The sequence below is a fragment of the Trichechus manatus genome, unplaced genomic scaffold (assembly GCF_000243295.1).
Source record: "Trichechus manatus latirostris isolate Lorelei unplaced genomic scaffold, TriManLat1.0 scaffold00014, whole genome shotgun sequence".
NCBI lineage: Eukaryota > Metazoa > Chordata > Mammalia > Sirenia > Trichechidae > Trichechus > Trichechus manatus.
This window is the reverse complement of record NW_004443950.1, coordinates 1,205,235-1,224,769: the sequence shown is the minus strand read 5'-3', so window position 1 is coordinate 1,224,769 and position 19,535 is coordinate 1,205,235. Positions and strand designations below refer to the sequence as shown.

At 48.6% G+C, this 19,535-nt stretch overlaps 1 protein-coding gene across 3 annotated transcripts in view; it reads right to left on the bottom strand.

Moving 5' to 3' along the window:
• Positions 1 to 19,535, bottom strand: part of RANBP10 (RAN binding protein 10) — a 63,439-nt gene that overhangs the window by 19,984 nt on the left and 23,920 nt on the right. For all 3 annotated transcript variants that reach the window (XM_004371477.2, XM_004371478.2, XM_004371479.2), the window contains one exon: positions 19,199 to 19,251. In XM_004371477.2, the coding sequence (XP_004371534.1) occupies positions 19,199 to 19,251 (53 nt within the window). The remainder of the gene's footprint in view (positions 1 to 19,198; positions 19,252 to 19,535) is intronic.

Genomic DNA, 19,535 nt, shown 5'->3' with positions numbered 1-19,535 from the left:
TACCAACAACATTCTTCAAAGAGATGGAAAAACTAATCATTAACTTTATATGGAAAGGGAAGAAGCCCCAAATAAGTAAAGCACTACCGAAGAAGAAGAAGAAAGTTGGAGGACTCACACTACCTGACTTCAGAACCTACTATACAACTACAGTAGTCAAAACAGCCTGGTACTGGTACAACGACAGAGAGGGAGGTAGGGGAGGTAGGCTGTAAGCAAAGGGGTGGGGGTGAGAATGGAAGGGTGAAAGGACCAGGAAGTTGACAAGGGAGACAAAAGATACCAGACCAGACCTTGGAGCCCAAGCTGCCCTATGTTGGGACCACCCAAGCCTTGTACATCCTGAGCTTTCATGCCTTTCCAGCCACGAGTCCTCTGGCTAAACAAAGATTTGCCAGAGCTCACGTGGCCAACAGGCCAAAAGAAAATGGCTCTCGTTGGTGAGGACTCAGAGCCCTGCTGCTCCCCACCCCACCCCATCTCAGGGAAGCTAGTGTGAGAACTGCCCAGAGCTGGCTTTAGAAGGGTCAAGGCCTGTGCCAGAGCCAGGCTCTGTTCTCACCTCCCCAATTCCCCAGAGACAATGGGACTGCCCAGCTCAGAGGGACAGGATGCTGTTCTGGGCACTACCCCAACCTCCGAGCTCACTAGGCTCAGGAATGGGAGAGGCCTTTCCACTGCTGGTGGGTACACAAAGCACCTGACCTTAGGGAAATGGCTCTCCTGGGGCACAGTGATACCCATTCCCCAATCGAGAGCCAGGCAGACGAGGCTGTAGCGTACTAGGCTTCCCCCAGGCGGCACCTAGGCTGAGCTGGGCAAAGAACCCCTGGGGCTCCTTACAGGAGTGGCTATAGCACTGCTGCTCCTCTAGTATGTGGAAGCCAGAGATGAAGGGTGGCCAGCCTGACAGGAGTGAGGAGCAAAGTGACAATCACCCCTCTAGGTCTGTGCTCGGTGGCCCCAGGCATGCCCACCAGCGTCTCCTGATTCAGGATCCACAGCCACAGCAGTCCTTCCCCAGTGCCCCAGATGGAGCATGGGGACTTCTCACAGGCAGCACAGTAGATGACCAGGAAGTGATAGCGTGTTATGAGAGCACCACAATAACCGTGTTTGGTACAACAGGTACTGCCACCACCTCTGTTTCACCAAGGAGACTAGAGGACTTGCTCACCACCCTACACAGCTGAGAAGCACCTGAGCTGGGATTTGAAACCAAATCTTAAGATTCCAAAACCCCCGTCCTTTCTGCCACTGGTCCTGTCTCGCTTAGGGTGGTAACCATGCTGGCAGAGATGCCAGCACCAAACCCCTGCTCTGGTACCAGAAGGAAGTGGTCAGATGCACTGTTTGTAGGGAGCTGTGGACCCAAGATCTGTGTCTTGCAGTGAGTTTTGGTGGGGGGGAAGGCGGGGCGGGCAGGCCAATACCGCTGGAAGGCCCAGCCCCCAGCCCTGGAGGAAGACAAAGGCACTGCTGCCTCCTGTCTGAAGGCTGCAGCTGCCCAGTCCCTGTTCTGCAGGGCACACCGGTCCTCCTGCCTCACCAGGCAGCCACTGCCACCAGCAGACCAGAACAAACACTTCACCAGGGCCACTAGGAAAACCTTCCAAGCATGCAGCCCCACTTCCCACAAACAAAGAACAAAGGCAGGAACACTGATTTTCGGCCACAGTTCCCTGCATGGAATCTCCCAAGATGGGCTGTACTGCTGTAGCACCTTCCATCAGATACCCATGCTTCTGTGCCAGGGGATGGGGTGGGGCTCTCCTCAATGCTGCTTGACTAGCACAGCCTTCCCTAAAGCTAAGTCCTGCTCACCACCTCCTAAGACCATATGGCCATGGGGGAACACTGTCCAGCAAAGCCACTGCCCACTCCAGGCCTCCTAAAGACTCCTTCCTGAGCACTGCTCTTTGCTCCTCCGGGCCCTCTCAGAGCTTTTGCTGAAGCTGTCTCCACAACTGGTGATGCCTACTGGGTTCCCCTTCTGCCAGCACATCATGGTCCAATCCCAGTGCTTGTCCTTTGAAGTGTTCTGTAACATTATTTGGTCTCTTCCTGGCACACTGCCCATACCCCTGGTCCATTGCCTGCCTCCTGCTGAGCTTCTCCATGATCCCAGCACTATTCACTGTTCCTAGGATTGTCCCTGCCTTCCTCCTAAGATCACAAGCTCCTTGGGGAAGGGCCCATATCATGTCATCACCAGTTTCCCCAGTGCCCCGTATGACAGGAGTCTGAGAGGTGGTACAGGCGTGTGCACACACATGTACACATGTTCATGTGCAGGGGACCACCCAGGGACCAGCCCAAGCTGCTAGCCCACCTCTTTCTTGTATGAGGATGATCCTGAGTGACAGACCTTTTATGCAGATTTCACTGTCCAGAAGGTACAGAACCGAAACTGGGAGCTTTTCTTTGTTTTGTTTTCATAGATCCAAGCAGTACATACTCCAGAAAACCTAACATTAATCTGGTCATTTGAGTTATGAAAGCTGGTGGAATCACTTGGAAGAACCATTTCCTACTCAGTGGGTGACTCAAGGATATTTGGGAGACATTTTTGTCTCCACGTCTGAGAGCTCAATAACCATTACTAAAACAACAGATGTTTAAATTTTCAATGACTTAAAAATGTAGGTATTTTTAATACTTATCTTCAAAATTAAACTATATAATTATTTTGACAAAACTAACAGAATATATTTTTAACTTTAGCTATAAATATGGATTTTAAAATTAAAAATGAAGAGCTCAATAAAGGACATAAAATATTTACTTGGAGTCAATTCAGACTTCACCATCACCTCAGTTTGATGAGTACTGGACAAGACAAGTTGTCTTGTTTTTTCAATTCCCAAATGATTTTTCAATTTGTATAGATTTGCCCAAAGGAAGAAAACACACAGTACCTGTGGTAGGCTTAATAATGGTCCCCAAAAGATGTCCACCTCCTAATCCCCAGAACCTGTAAATATGCTACCTTACATGATAAAAGACTTTACAGGTATGATTAAGTTAAGGATCTTGATGTGGGGAGATTATTCTGAATGATGCTGGTAGGCCCAACGCAATCACAAGAGAGGCAGGATGGTCAGAAACAGAAAAGGTGATGTAATGACGGAAGCAGAGAGAGAGAGACTGGAAAATGTTACACTGCTGGCTTTCAAGATGGAGAAAGGGGCCACAAGCCACGGAATGTGGGCAGCTTCTAGAAGGTAGAAAAGGCAAGGAAATAGATTCTCCTCTACAGCCTCCAGAAGGAACATAGCCCTGCTGACACCTTGATTTTAGGACTTCTTATCTCCAGAACTGTTGTTTTAAGCCACTAAGTTTGTGGTAATTTGTTATAGGTGCAAGAGGAAACTAATACAACACCCTATAGCTGTGCAACACCACCATGACATCCCAATGCCAGCTCCCTGTCTTCTGCTCATCAAAGTGCTAAGAAGGTAGAAGTTTCTCCAAGAAAATCACAGAGCTGTAGTGGTAATGTGTCTTCAACTGATGCTATCATTGTATGGTCAATATTTTTCCAAACAAAATTAAAAGCCTATGTGTGTGTGTTTAAGGTGTGTATGCATGTGTGCAAAAGGCAGCATGGGGTCAAAGAACGTGACACACTTCACTTGGGACAGCAGCTGTGCAGCAGCTTGGTTTATGGCCACAGTGCCACTTTTCCAACCTCTGGAAAGGACAAGCATTACCTGCTCGCCACCAAATAGTCAACAAAGGCCTGCTGCGTGGAGTTTACGTAGTGGGGGTGGGGAAGGTGAAAAGAATAGAGAAGACAAGCAAACGAATATAGACAAGCATATAAACAACAAGAAAACATCTGGTAGTTAATTAAAAAGTGCTCTGAAGAAAATAAAGCTAGATGATGGGCTAGAAAATAGGGCAGGAATGGGGACTGATTGGGGTGGGTAGTCAAGGAAGCCCCTGCTCAGGGAGTGACCCCTGAGCTGAGGTCTGCTTGACAAGAGGATCAGAGGGAAGAACCTTCAGTGTAAAGGGAACGAGCTTGGCATGTCTGAGAAACAGAAAAGTGGCCAGTGGGGCTGGAAGTCAGTGAGATGGAGGACCTGCTGGATGTGGGTGCTGATGGTAGGAGAGGAAACAAGGACGACTCCCAGGTTTTTGTCCTGAGCAAATGGGTGGGTGGAGGTATCACTAACTGAGAGGGGAGATGGGCTGAAAGAGCAGGCCTTTTGGACATGTTAAGTCTGAGATGTCTTATTAGACATTCAAGTAGGTGGGCAGCTATCCAAGGCAGGTGAGATGATGGCAGGTCCAAGGACTCTGCAGCTCCACCCCAGAGGCAGCAAGGCTGTGATGGGGACTCTCACTAAAGAAATAGTGTTGTGGATAGAAAACTTAAAATGAAGTTACTGAAGGATTTTCCTACTGTGTTGCCCTGATACAATGGCTTTCTGTTTTTCCTTCGGGAGAAAAAATTAGGCTAGTCAAGGAATAGAACGGGCAGAACAAACATGATAGAAAGGCACTAGAAACCCAAAACAGATGTGAAGATGTTAAGGGACACAAAGTTGATCTAAATGTATTCAGTTATCCCAGTCTCGATGAAGCTTCTCCCCAAGCCCTGAGAGGTTGTACAGCAGAGAGGAAAACTGGTACTACCACTGCAGTTCTTGAGGAATTCTGCACACTCCAAGGCTGCAAGAACAGGGCAGGGGAACAAGGAAGTGCCGGGATCCATCTGCCCAGCTCCCCTTCTTTGGGAGACAGCACTCACCTTCTCTTAAGAAAGAGCTCCTCTCCTGCTCCAACCTACAGCTCCAGTGGGGACTGTCAATCATAGTCACCCTCCTCTCCCAGGGCTGGGACTAACCCAAGCTGGACTAGAGTTCTTCCTGGTACTGTTCCATAAGGGAGCTGGAAGGAGAATAGGTCTCAAAGCGCTAAGCTGCTGCCATTGCTCCAACCTCATAGAAAGCCAGTCTGAAAGACTAACACTAATAAGCAGAAAGCAGAGGTGAGACAGCGAGCCCCACACAGCAATGGAGTCCTCGAGCCCTGGCACCACCAGCCTTTCCTGAGGCCTAGCAAGACTTTAGAGATGAGTTTCTCTTCCTTGAAGCAGTCAAAGATCCCTGACTAAAGGAACCACCTCTAAGCATCTTTTTGTCCCCCTTGCTGAAAACCTGGCCCACAGGAGGTGCTCAAGAAATGCCTGTCTACAGCTAACAGACACATAAGGAAATGCTCACGATCATTAGCCATTACAAAAATGCAAATCAAAACTACAATGAGATACCATCTCACCCCAACAAGGCTAGAATTAATCCAAAAGACACAAAATAATAAACGTTGGAGAGGTTGTGGAGAGACTGGAATGCTTATACACTCTTAGTGGGAATGTAAAATGGTACAACCACTTTGGAAATCGATTTGGCACTTCCTTAAAAAGCTAGAAATAGAAGTACCATACGATCCAGCAATTCTGCTCCTTGGAATATATCCTAGAGAAATAAGAGCCATCACATGAATAGATATATGCACACCCATGTTCATTGCAGCACTGTTCACAACAGCAAAAAGATGGAAACAACCTAAGTGCCCATCAACAGAAAAATGGATAAACAAATTATGGTATATTCACATGATGGAATACTATGCAACGATAAAGAACAATGACAAATTAATGAAACATCTTATAACATGGACGAACCTGGAAGGCATTATGCTAAGTGACTTTAGTCAGTCACAAAAGGGTAAATATTTTATAAGAACACTATTATAAGAACTCAAGAAAAGGTTTAAACACAGAAGAAAACATTCTTTGATGGTTACGAGGGTGGGGAGGGAGGGAGAGGGTTATTCACAAACTAGATACTAGACAAGAATTATCTTAGGTAAAGGGAAGGACAGCACACACTACAGGGGAAGTCAGCACAACTGGACGAAACCAAACCTAAGAAGTTTCCTGAATACAACCAAACACTTCAACGGACAGAGTAGCAGGGACAGGGGTCTGGGGACCATGCTTTCAGGGGACATCTAGGTCAACTGGCATAAAAAAGTTTACTAAGAAAACGTTCTGCATCCTACTTTGGTGAGTGGAGTTTGGGGTCTTAAAAGCTAGCAAGTGGCCATCTAAGGTGCATCAATTGGTCCCAACCCACCTGGAGCAAATGAGAATGAAGAATACCAAAGACACAAGGAAAGTATTAGCCCAAGTCTTAAAAGCTTGCAAGTGGCCATCTAAGATGCATTAGTTGGTCCCAACCACCCGGAGTAAAGAAGAACGAAGAACACCAAAGACACAAGGAAAGTATTAGCCCAAGAGACAGAATGGGCCACATAAACCAGAGACTTCACCAGCCTGAGCCCAGAAGAACTAGATGGTGCCCGGCTACCACCAATGAACGTCCTGACAGGGAACACAACAGAGAGTCCCTGATGGAGCAGCAAAAGGATGGGTTACAGAACTCAAATTCTAGTAAGAAGACCAGACTTAATGGTCTGACTGAGGCTAGAGGTACCCAGAAAGCATGGCCCCTGGACTCTCTAACAGCCCAGAACTAAAACAATTTCTGAGGCCAACTCTTCAGACAGGGATTGGACTGGACTGTGGGACATAAAGTGATAACTCATGAAGAGTGTGCCTCTTAGTCAAGTAGATGACAAGAGACCAAAGGGGCAGCTTCTGTCCAGAGGTGAAAGGGGAAGGCAGAGAGGGTTTGGAGCTGGTTGAATGGTCATGGGGAATCAGGGGCAGAAAGGAGGAGTGTGCTGTCGCAGAATGGGGTGAGCAATTAGGGTTACATAACAATGTATGTATAAAATTATGTATGGAGACTAACTTGAAATGTAAACTTCATTTAACTACAACAATAAAAAAAAAAAAGAAAGTATTAGCCCAAGAGACAGAAAGGGCCACATAAACCAAAGACTTCATCAGCCTGAGACCAGAAGAACTAGATGATGCCCAGCTACCACCAATGACCACCCCTACAGGGAACACAACAGAGAGTCCCTGACGGAGCAGAAGAACAGTGGGGTGCAGAACTCAAATTCTAGTAAACACCAGACTTAATGGTCTGACTGAGACTGGAGGAACCCCAGAAAGCATGACTCCTGCACTCTCTGTCAACCCAGAACTAAATCCATTCACAAGGCCTACTCTTCAAAGATTAGACTGGACTATGGGACACAAAATGATACTCATGAAGAGTGTGCTTCTTAGCTCAAGTAGATATGAGACTAAATGGGCAGCTCCTCTCCAGAGGTAAGATGAGAAGGCAGAGAGGGTCATGAGCTGGTTGAGTGGACACGGGAAATCAGGGGTGGAAAGGAGGAGTGTGCTGTCACAGTATAGGGAGAGCAATTAGGGTCACATAACAATGTATGTATAAATTTGCGTATGAGAGACTAACTTGAATTGTAAACTTTCACTTAAAGTACAACAATAAAATAAAAAAGAAATGTCTGTATGAATGAAAAGGGAGCCTGCGGCACACAAATGTCAGTGGGTCAGACCACATTGTGACCCGCTACCGGTGGGCAATCCCAGGCTTGATTGTGAGAGTTCTATTGTCAGTTTTCATTTGAAGAAAAGTAAAGCAATGGGAGCTGTGTGCCCACACCATGCCCCGACTCATAGAGACTAGTAGAGAAGCGACCTCCAGGCCCTGGGAGGATGCCTGCAGCCAGTCTGCAGAGCTAGCTCCACCCGCACAAGTCATCTCACTTCTCTGACCTTCTCTGGATCTCAGTTTCCTCATCTATGAAACCAGGCAAGTGATGCAGTTAGTCCAGCCAGCTCTAAAAAAATCCATGTCCCTAAGTCCCCCTTCCCATTGAGGGGGTCCAGCAGCTGCAGTCACTCCCACCCCTCTGCTCTGGTCCTAGGTGTGCCTCCTCTCCATTCCCACCATCCCCTGCCCTGGAGCCAGAGCCAGCAGCTTCATGATCAAGGGCTCCAGAAGCATGAGCAGTCGCTCCTCTCTGGATGTACCTAGGAGTATGAGTCCTTACCCTTGCTGGGTGACAGAGCCAGCTGTGTCAGAGGCAGTGGGATGTGAGGGCACAGCTGCCTAGGTTAGGCTCCACAGGGAGTCACTACTAGCTGGCTGTAGGTCAGAAGGATGGTTAGGGTTGTACAATGGTGTCAACACTCTGACAGAGAGTGCTACCCAATGAAACCATTCTTCCCTCTCCAAAGAGAATACACCTTGCTACTCCCAGAGAAAACTGAATGGGTCACCAGCTCAGTGCCCATATAGAAGAGCCTACCCTGCCACTTCGGGCTCCTATCAGATGTCAGTGATGCAAGGAGGAGTCAAGCCACAGCCAGGCCAGGAGGTAGGTGGCCTCAGGTGCCCAGTTTAGATGCTCTGGCACCACCTGCTTCCCGTCTCCAGGACTGCTCAAACAGGAAGTCCCAATCACAGAAGTACAGGGGCGGCTGAGGAAATGGTTCATCATCTTGGCATTCCCAGATGCCATCCCCTGGAGGTGGGACACTCCCTGTGGGGGCGCCAGGGACTCCAGTATGACTGCTCAGGGGTCTACCCCATGCAACTCCTATCTGCCAGGACAAATCAAGGGCCTCAGTCCCAGGGGAGTTAGTAATGGGGAGTACTCCCGTTTTCAAGTGGGAAGATTTCTGCCTTACCAGCACATTAGCACAGAGCCCTGGCCTCTAAAGGGCTGGTGCTGTGCCTGTCCACCAGGTTCTGATCCTGGCCCAAGGCTGACCAGCACAGAGTCTAGCCCTCAAAGTTAGCCTAAGTAGTGGCCCCCACACTACCAAACCGGTCACCTCTCCCCAACATATGGGTCCCAGTCATCATTGGATTTGGGGGTCAGTATAGACTTTGGGGTTTGAGTCCCAATTCTGTCACTTCTTAGCCCTCTGAGTTCCCTTGGGGTTGGTGGGAGCACCAGCTCAGAAGAGACACAAGTGAGTTTCCCTTCCCTCTCCATCTCTAACATCAGCTTGAGTGGTCAAGCCCTGAGCACTTCCCACTTCGTGCTTTCTCTGCCCTGAGGGAACCAGCATGAGTGGAGCTGGTCACAGCCCACCTCTCCTCTCTAACAGCCCACCAAAAGCAGCCCGAGACCTGCTTCCTGGTGAGGTCATCTGATCTTGGAGCAGTCGACACAGCTCAACAGCCGTACGCAGTGGCTCTCAGTTCATTCTTGACACTGGCTATGGAGGAAGGTGCTGGGCTGGCTTGCCTTGGATGTTCCTTGACCCCAGGGCTGCTGTGGAGAGCACATATGCCACGGGGGACAACAGGGCAGGGCTGCTCCACAAGGTGGTCACTCACTCAGAGCCAGCTGTCCCCAGGGAGCCATCTGACAGATGCTTTCTCCATAACCTCAAATATCTTTAAAAATTCAACAGGATCCACTACCTGGAATGACTTGACAATGGATAATGAGAGATAGCAGAAGAGATTTTTTCATTCAGCAAATGCTGTGGGGTAGCATCAGAAAACAGCCCCACCCACCACCACCACCCATCACAGTATTCACATAGCTATTACCCCAAGCCCTTGGAATCTTGGGACCAAGGAATAGGATCAACACAACTCTTAGGTGATGCCTTGGGCAGCCCAGGCAAGAGGGGTGGGCAGTGCTCTGGGTTCAAGGCCTTCTCTTCATGGTAGCTCAGTATGGAAAGAAACCAAGGTAGAGAGGGCTGGAGAAAAAGGCTGTTTCTGACGCTAGGTGGGGCACGCCCTCCCAGGGGTGCCTAGGCCCTACACTGGGTCAGGGCTCAAGGGTCGCCTTAAAGTCATGGGCAAGGCAAAGGACAATACAACTACTGCTGGGATATAAAGGGGCCTTCCATAGGTCACACCATTCCCCCATCCTGAAAGACATGGATTCCTGATGGCCAGGAGAAGCCCACAGTCAGCCAGGATGGGTTCAACCAGGTCTGGCTAGGACATGGCTCAAATGGCATCTGAAAGGGCTACCTGCCTACATATCAGGCTCCCATGGGACAAGCTGAGTCTGTCATCCATGATGGACTAGGCTAAGGAAGAGCTGGCACTGTCCCATAAAACTGAGGTATAACCTCAGCTCCCAGGTCGTGGCATCTCTCTTAGGTTTAGCTTTTCCTTGTTTTCCCACTGAGCTCCTTCTGAACCTCTGGGGAGTTAGTGGATAACAGGATGACCCCTGGAAGGTAGGAGCCTGTGACTGCATATGTCACATGTGCAAAACTCTTCCCAAGAGGAGACCCATGCATGGTACAAAATATTTCAGCGTTTCCAGGACCCCTGGATGCAGACTCCCTCTGCCCAGCGCTGGGGAAGCAAGAGAATGAATGGTAACTGGTCTCCACTCTGTTCACCCTGATGTGGCCCCAGCCTCCAGCCACACCTAAGGACACTTGAGAATCCCTATTTCAGAGACTGACAAACTTGAGTTTCAGAACTGGCCCTTCTGCTGTCGATGAAACCTCTTATCTCAAAGGGCTTACCTTGTCCTGAAAAATACAGCCTAAATCCAGAATTTTTACCTCTGTGCTATAAACAGGTAGGAGTTGGCATTCGGGAGAAGAAAATAGGATACACTAGACAAGGGCTCTCCATGCCCAGGAATAATAATTTCCAGGTCTGACTGAGTTGCCTCACTTCAGAAGGCTGCAGAGCAGCCTGGTATGTTGTGCTATCACAGGTCTCCCTGTGGGTGAGGGAAGAGACCCTCAGAAAACGAGCGCAGGCTTAGCTGGCCATACTGCCGAGGGTGCTGCTGGCCCAAAGAAGAGCAGCAAGGAAGCAAAGGCCTCTGAAGTTGAAACAAGCTCGTCAACCAGGACCATGGTGAGACCCTGGGGTGTCTACACCATTAACCACCACTGAACCACCAGAGGCTTTCACCAGCTACTGCCCTTTGGGCCCAGCTGCCAAACCACCTCTGTTTTAGACTGCCCATGGAACCTGTTGCAAGAGCTACAAGGCCTCTGTGGATCTACCCACGTGCTCCCATCCAGGTATTTTCCAAGGACAGCTGAGACACAGAAAGTAGAATGAGGAACGCAGTGAGGGGGGTGGCAGCACCAGGCACACAGTCCAAACCACCTTCCCACAGTCGAGAGCATTTGGGCAGCCACTCCAGCGTCCTCAGAGAATCTCCCTGCTGATCCCTTTCCAAGATGGGTTCCCTCAAGGCATCTTTTATGGGCTTGAACTGCAGGGAGACCATCAACTGGCTTCTTCCCTTTACCCAGGCCCAGTAGGGCACTCACTTGGAAGATCTGTACAGTGCCTACTATCATGCCCAAGGAGCTGAGGCCTGTGTCCAGGAAAAGTTATTTCCCCAGCTGGGCAGAAGCACAGCTTCCCTCACAGTGGGACTGAGCTGCCCCATGGTTGAGCCTGGTGAAGCACCATACATCCTGGGGTGAAAGATGCTCCAGATGGTTAACGGGAGATACTGTGGGGGCTCATCCTATAAGGAGTGGGACAGAAGCAATACTTATTTGGCAAGTATAGCCAGATAGCTTTTCCCAACTACTGGAAATACACATACGTGCCAGTCATCTCTAAGATATCCACTGTGCAAAGCCACCTGCTATCGGTATTTACTCCAAGCAGACACTTTTCATTGCATATGCTGTATCCTTAGGAAGATCAGGAGGAAGGATGTTGAGCATTCTGTCACTGCCAGTGCCTGCCACATCAACAGGGCCTAGCTTCTGCCCTCATGAACCTGGCACAGACCCCAGGGTTCAGCCCTGATCTCTACTATCTGCCGTTCCTCTCCCATATCCCATGCAGAAAGGAACTATCAGCTGTTTGCAGAATGTGTCCCACCCAGTAGAAGCAGATTTTGGCTGGGCCCACCACCTATGAGGACCCAGCACTCCGGGGGCATGGTCCTAACAGCCCACTCAGAGAAGGCTTGGTGAGGTAAGCTCTAGGGGGAGGGGGAAAATGCTTGCTTCATCATGACCACACTGTGGAAGGAAAGCAGGCAGCTCTCCCAGGGCCTGGTTGCCTGGCACCACCTGCTTCGGGAGGTCTGCCCCTCTAATCTCCAGCTGGCTGTGGCTCTTCCAGCTAGCTCCCTTCCACAGGTCCAGTCAAGGAAAGTCTGCCTCGTGGGCTTGGGTCCTCTTTCTAGGAGTTATAGTAATTAAGGCAATATAGACCATATCAATAGAACCGCTGCCTCCTCCACAGGAATGACAAGGAGGAAGTTATCTGTTGCCCAGCTCTGATATAGACTGGGCCTCCTATCAATTCAGCCAGTCTCCCTGGCCTGTCTGAGGCACCAGACACAGAAGGAAGATCTGTCCTTCCTCACCCTCCTCAGAGTATCTGAGCTTGGGAGAAGCCCAAACTCTACTCTCCGGCCACAATTCTGACTTCCTCTCCCAGCTTCCCCAATCCAGGAATCCCAGGCCTGCCCTTCCCTGCCAGCTCACCAATGGGAGGGTGGGGCTGCAGGTACACTCATCTGCCTGCAGATCACCCTTAGCCAAGGGTTCTGACACTTACTTTTGGGCCACACCTGTTCCTTAGTTTCACACTTAAGGAGGCCAAAAACATCTTACCCTATAAAAGGTAAACAGCAAAATGTCCACATCCTCAAAAAGAAACCTCCAGCCCTGCAAGCTAAGATATACCTATATGCTCCCCAGAAAGTGTGAGCAGCACAACCTCATACAAGAGCCACTTTGTTACCATCTGCCTGCCCCAGGGTCAAAGTGAGACCACCGGGGTAGCTTCCCTCTGCCCCTGACAGCCCTAGAGGCAAAGATTTCCTTGCTGAGGCAGTACAACTATAAGAAAAACAAGGCTTTGAACTTGTTTTTCCCAGTTCAGTCATGGTCTGTTTCCCCTAATAACTAAATGTGAGCCAGCAGTTGGCTCAGTGATACTGAGTGCTGACACACAGAAAGGAGAACAGCCACTCCTCCTACAGGTGGAATGTGCTGGCAGAGCCCCCACACACCATCAGCACCACAATCCACAAGGCAGTGCGGTGAGACTGAGCACCAAATGAAGGCTTCTCCCAGCTGCAAGCCAATGGGGACCTGACTCAAGACTGGTTCCAGAACAACACTTGGCTTCCTGAAGCCCATCAAGTTGAGGCAAAGCAGCAAAGCGCAGGAAAGAACTCATTCGATAGCCCGAGTACATCATGCCAGGCACTGTGATCACTTTGGGGAGTGGTGATAAAAAAGATGTGGTCCAAGTCCCAAGTAGGACACTGTTAGGTAAATGTGAAGGAGTCACCCCAAGGCACGGTGGCAAGTGTCACCATGCACATGTGATTGGGGCTAAAGGGTTCAGGCAAGGGTTTACGAGGGTCAAGAAGAAGGGCACACCCAAAGCAAGAGTGACATCTGCCCAGGGACAGAATGCGGAAGGTCTGCAGCACATCTGGGGCCCACACAGATGCACTGATGTGCAGCGTTTTCAGAGGGCAGAGGTGGCAGAAGATGAGGCTAAGAAGCACCCTCGGAGACTGTATCCTTGGGATTAGAGGGGTCAGAAACCCAAAGCAGGCAGGGGACACACAAGTACTAATTTCTTAGGAGGAAACCTCAAGCCACAATGAGCACAGGGAGTGGAGAACAGAGGCCTGAGGTCGAGGCCCGATGGAGAGGCAATGACAGTAGGGATGGGGAAAGGGGGCCAGATGAAGAGTCGCTCCAGGAGAGAGCAGAATCAAAAATAACTCTGAAGATTCCCACTTGGGAGCCAAGGCAGAGGGTGACTATCAGCAGGGACAGAGACACATGACAGTCTGGTTTTTATAGGAAGATAACCTCAGTTTGGGGGCAAATGGGTTTCACTGCTGGCCCTTAAGCAAAGCACTGAGGTTTCTAGAGGTCTGATCCGCTCAAAGACAGAGTGTAATTAGAGGAGGGGGCTGAATACCCCAGCCTGGAGGCTTCCAGACTGCCCTTTAACTGCACTTTCAAGACCCAGCAAACCACAGGCAATCATTCAGAAGCCACGCAAGCCTCTTCTGGGTCTTTCAAGGAAGGCAGGTATTGCCTCCACAGCCTCCATACCCACTTCACTCAGCCACTAATCAGGAACAAGGCTGAAGAGAAGCCAGGGAATCCAGTAACCTGGAATGGAGGAGGAAAGCAGAGAAAGAGTTTATCCCCTGCAGTCAAGACGGGCTTCCTTCAGACAGAAAGGGGTGGAGGCTCTCTTAGGCCAGTCTGTCATCTGTCTGGGTTTCAAACACTCAATCAGATCAGACACTGTAAAAAACGTGGCTTCAGTTTGACACTCGAGCCCCTCCTCCTTCGAAAGTCTCTCTTTCGAGGGCTCATAAAAGGCAGGATTAAAAGCGAAAACCAGCAGCAGCTGGACAGGCCACGGCTGGACTTCCTGTTAACCTCTTTTCTTGGACTGACTCAAACAAGGGCTGCTCGACTCATGCTCTCCCACTTGCTCCTAATAACATGGAGACTAGCCATCTGAAATGGCCATCACCAGTCCATTTTATTAATAAAAGTATTCTTGAAACAAATCATCACCAACACTCTGGAGCACACCATCAGTATCTTGAAGCCCAATCACCACTCTGAAGATACCAAGTCCAGATGAATTCCTCTCACTGGGCTCAATTCTGTCCTCTCCTCGCCACCTCTCTAGTCCAAGCTACTACCGTGCTATTCTGGACAATGGTGACAGTCTCCTAACTGGTCTCTTTGCCCCTGCCCCTGCCCCTCCAACCTGTGCTCTGACAAGCCAAATTGAGCAGGCCTCACCCCTGCTGAAGCCCTTCAGAGGCTCCCCACAACACAAGTGCAACCCACACTCCTCACCAGGCCCTGGCGACCACACGACCAGCCCTACAGGCCTACGTTCACTTCCTCAGCACCCAGCTCTTTCCACATTCTCCCTCACTCAGCCTAGAACCTTCTTCCTCTCTCCCTACCCTCCTGCCCAATCCCTGCCACTCCTGGCCTAGCTAACTCCTCCTCATCCTTCAGATACCAGCCTGAATGTCACTTGCACATAGAGCCTATGTCTAGTGCACTCTCATGGCACCCTGTGCTGTCCCTCACAGCACTGACCAAAGGGCAAAGTGACCAACTGCAGGCTTATTTATTCAGTATCTGTCTCCCCTGCTGAGCTGAGGTCCATAGGGACAGCGACTGTGTCTGTTCACCCTGTGCTAGGCTCATTGCCTGGCACATAGTAGGTACACAAGAAATGAATAAAACTGTCATGGTTATCATTAAACAAGATACTTGTCTGTAAAGCACCCAGCACAGACAGCCTGGAACACGGGGCTCTCGATAACCAGCAGCTCCAACAGGAGCATAGTGCATGTGTAGAGAAAGAGTATCAGTTCACTCAAAGCTGCAGTGGTGGCAAAGAACAGCCTTCTAAGCTCTCCAGGAAGACAAGAACTGCCTGGAGTCTCCAATCTCCAACAGCTTGGGAGCACAGGGAACCATCACAGAGCTGTTAATGCTGTTGTTCCCAAGCAAAGACCTGTCCAGGGAAGACAGACCTCTGAGGAGACAGAACCTGCCCTGACAAAAGTTTCCCTGGAACACTGGAGGGGCTACCCCAAAGGGAAAAAGCCAGTGCCTCCTTGGCCCAGGATCAGGTGCTCTTTTAAACCTAGTGGCCTCTTTCAGAATGAAAGAGGGCTGCCTGCTGTTACATGGAATGACTCCTGAAGCAGCAGCCTGACACATGTTCCAGCTCAGCAATCCAGGCTGGCTGTGGGCTCTGTGCACTCTTCCCTGTCTCAGTCCTTGCACCTGCTGAGGGGGCCTGTCGCTCCCCGTGGTGCCTGCTACCTGGACATCCACTGGCTCCTTCTCAGAGATGACTGTGTACACACTTATGCCTCTGAGCAAACCGTGACAACACGTAACACTGACCCGCAGTGGAAGGCCAGTGTGTTACTTATCTAGTGCTGCTATAACAGAAATACCAAAAGTAATGCCTTTAACAAACAGAAATTTGTTTTCTCACAGTTTATGAGGCTAGAAGTCTGAATTCAGAGCACAAGCTCTAGGGAAAGACATTCTCTTTCTGTCAGCTCTGGAGGAAGAAGATCCTTGTCTCTTCAGCTTCTGCTTCCTGGTTCCTTGGAAATCTCCATGTGTCTCGGCATCTGTCTTACCCCATTTCTTTCTCTGCTTGCTTTTTAAATCTCTTTTTATACCTCAAAAGAGACTGACTCACAGTCAGTCAGACTGATACACCCTACACTAATCCTGCCTCATTAACATAACAAAGACAACTCATTCCCAAATGGGATTATAACCACAAGCGCAGGGATTAGAATTTACAACACAGATTTTTGGGGGTCATAATTCAATCCATAACAGCCAGCAAGCCTGGAGACATCAAACCTCAAACATCTCCTGTGAAGTTAACACTAAAGTCTCAAAACCTGGACCCAGGCTAGGCCACTTCTCACCATCACCATCCACACTACTCATCTACACAACCCAACCAGCCTTCATCTCAACCAAGGGCCTCTTGGAAACTGGAAGCAACTGGCAGAAAAGACTTTAACTGCGATCCTGCTCCATCCCACTAGCAAGCCAATATGGGCAGGCCTCACCCCTGCTTAAACCATTCACAGGCTCCCCATAACACTAGCTCAACCAAAAGATACACAAGCAGCTTTCAGTTCAACTGCTTATGAATGATGATACTTTCAGTTTTGGAGAATGTAAAAGAAAAAAGTGATCACAGCCAAGTGGAAAGCACTAAAGAGCATTCTGATCTTTCAGCTCCAACACTGGGATGAAAGTAGCAGGCCCACCATGAGCATTCCTGAGAGGGATGCCCTCCACATCCCCCTCATTTATGTCGTGTGCTAGGTCTACCCAGCCATTTAGCCAGCCCAGGATCCTGAGAAAGTCAAGGGCCTCCATCCTTCCCAGGGAGAAGCCCTATCTAGATGTATCTGATTCCTACTTTCCACCTTTAGGAATAATGGGAGAGATGATCAGATATGGCAGGAGAAAAGCTCTCAGGGGCTGGCAGAGTGAAAACAAAAACAACTGTAATCTACTGAACACTTAGGCCTTTTTCTTTTGCCAAAAAGAGATGTAGAATAGTGAGGATACAAAAATGGTGCCCACTTTTCTGATGTGTTTAGTGTGAGGACCAAGATACCCCATCCACTGTATCCAAGCCCCTTCTACTCTCCACAGGCCCACCTTCCACGCCTGGGCAGGTCCAACTTTACAAGGGCCAAAAATGTTATTTTCCTACAATTTTATATTAGCAATGTCAAAGCACCTGACAAGCAGTTGGCCTCAGACCAGCCCAGAGAGCTCAAAAGCCCCATCTAATGAACAAGGGAAACAGACTAGGCCAGCTCCACATGGCCTCACCTCAAAGGGGACTCAGGCCGAAGCTGAACCCCTCCCACCTTTTCTGCTCCACCCTATGGATCTCAAACTCAAAGAGCCATGCAAAAACAGTCTTTACTAAATAAAGAGGAGCAGATGGAAACCAGAATACCAAGCTCAGCACATGGCCACAGGTCAAATCCCCAGACTACCTGAAAGCCAGGAGCGAGAGCTTCTCGAAGCAGGGGCGTTTACTTTTATTTATTTTGTTTTTAATCTTACTTACATTGTTAAAACAGATTAATACATTCACAAAGAAAGAAAATTCAAGTTAAAAAAGCAAAAAATTTTCTTCCCAGTCACCCTGCCCCTTCCCAAGGGACAGCCAATATTATAAATTTTTCTGTAGCTTTCTAAAGATGTTCTACACATGCATAAGCAGACACAGGTATGTTCGTTTCTCTCTTTTTCTGCACATTTGGTAGCGTATTACACACTGCTCTATACCTTGCATTTTTCACTTAAAATACATCCTACAGATTACTCCAAATCAGAACCTAAAGAGCCTCTTTGTTCTTTTTATGGCTATATAGTATTGCCTTGTATAGATAAACAAAAATGTATTATTTTAACCAGTCTTCAGGGATGTTTTAACTGCCATCCAATAATTACTTTTGTGTACTAAACCTAGAAACACCTCTTTTCTCCATCACCAAAGCAAAGCAAAAGTTCAAAGAGCACATTTAGAGAAAAAAAAAAAAAAAAAGATCAAGAATCAGTTTACTGTTGATAGGAAATTATTTTTCTAAGCTCCTTGTTTATTGAGAGGCAGAGCTATGGAAACTCCAGACACACCTACTCAGCCAAGGCCAGAAGCTTGTTTAACAAAGACCATGACCATATGCTACATGAGGAGGTCAAACATGCCACACACATACTAATTAATAACAAAAGATCAGTTTGTATTCATATCGAAGCAAAAAAAAAGTCAGGATTACAGATCCTGACAATTAATTGAATCCTAAGTGATTTTATATTTCTAGTATTTGAAATCAGTCCATTACAAAAAGTCTAAGGTTGAAATTAAATCTAAATTAGAATGTGTAAGGTTTAAGTGTCACTCCCTCTTTGGAGAAAGCCAGTGGCCTTCCTTGTACCATAGGCACAAAGAGTGGGGGACCAGGGCAAAAACAGGGACTTTGCCTGTCCCATGATGGTGTCAGAGCAGCTTATACTATGTCACTTCTGCCACCCAAGGAACAAATGGGCTTGGGACCACCTTCTGGAACTCACCAGCTCATGATTAAGAAGCTTCTGTCCCTAGCCAGGGCTGGGCAGGAGCCGTTGGGCAGAAAGCAGCAGAAAGAAAGCGTATCTGGGTGGTACAGGAGGCCCATCTGCAGGGCCCAGAGCATTCCACTAATCTGAGGCTGCTGACTGTCAAACCCAAGTCTTGCTCACATCCTCTTATTTATTGAGAAATCGCCTCAGTCATGTTCCATGTGGGATGTCGAGTAAAGACTTTGATCTTAAACATGGTGAAGTAACAAGGTGCCAGGGTTGGCAGTAGCCTCCCTCCCAGTACCTGCCTGAGTCCCAGGCTGGTTAGCAAAGGCCAATGAGACTGAGGGCTACTGAGGCGTATCCCCACTGGGAGCAAGCTCAGGTCACTTGGTTGTGACTGCAAACAGTTCAAATTCCATGAATGACAATCACTTGCCAATTAATTTTTGGAATGGAAGCCCACACCATTCCGGCTCGACGGCCACCTTTCAGGATCCTCCACCCAATGGTGTGGCTTGGGGCAGTGGCCAGCAAATAGTCTTCTCCAGCCTCTTAGCTGCCACCATGACTCTCATCACAAAATGGATCAGAAGAGCAGAACAAATGTTCTCTTAACCAATGACTCACCAGGAAGTCTGTTCATGTTGACGCCTTGAGCTGAGAGTCCTATTCCCATGTACCTTCAAAAAAGCACACACACACAAAATGTTTGGTTAGCAAAGGATTATGCATCTCCCTTCTGAAATATTTCTTGGTTAAAAAACAGGAAAAGCAATAAATGTGGAGACTCTTTTAGCATATTAGTGGTTTTTGGAGAGCCTTTACATTTTGATTTTCTAATGAAAAAACCTTAATGCCTTAAGCAGCCGGAGAAACGGGAGGTAGTGCCTGGAACCATGAACCACTGGTTTCAGCAGAAAGTCTCCTGAAGACACTGCTTCCAGTTCCTTGGCTTTCTGGCTCC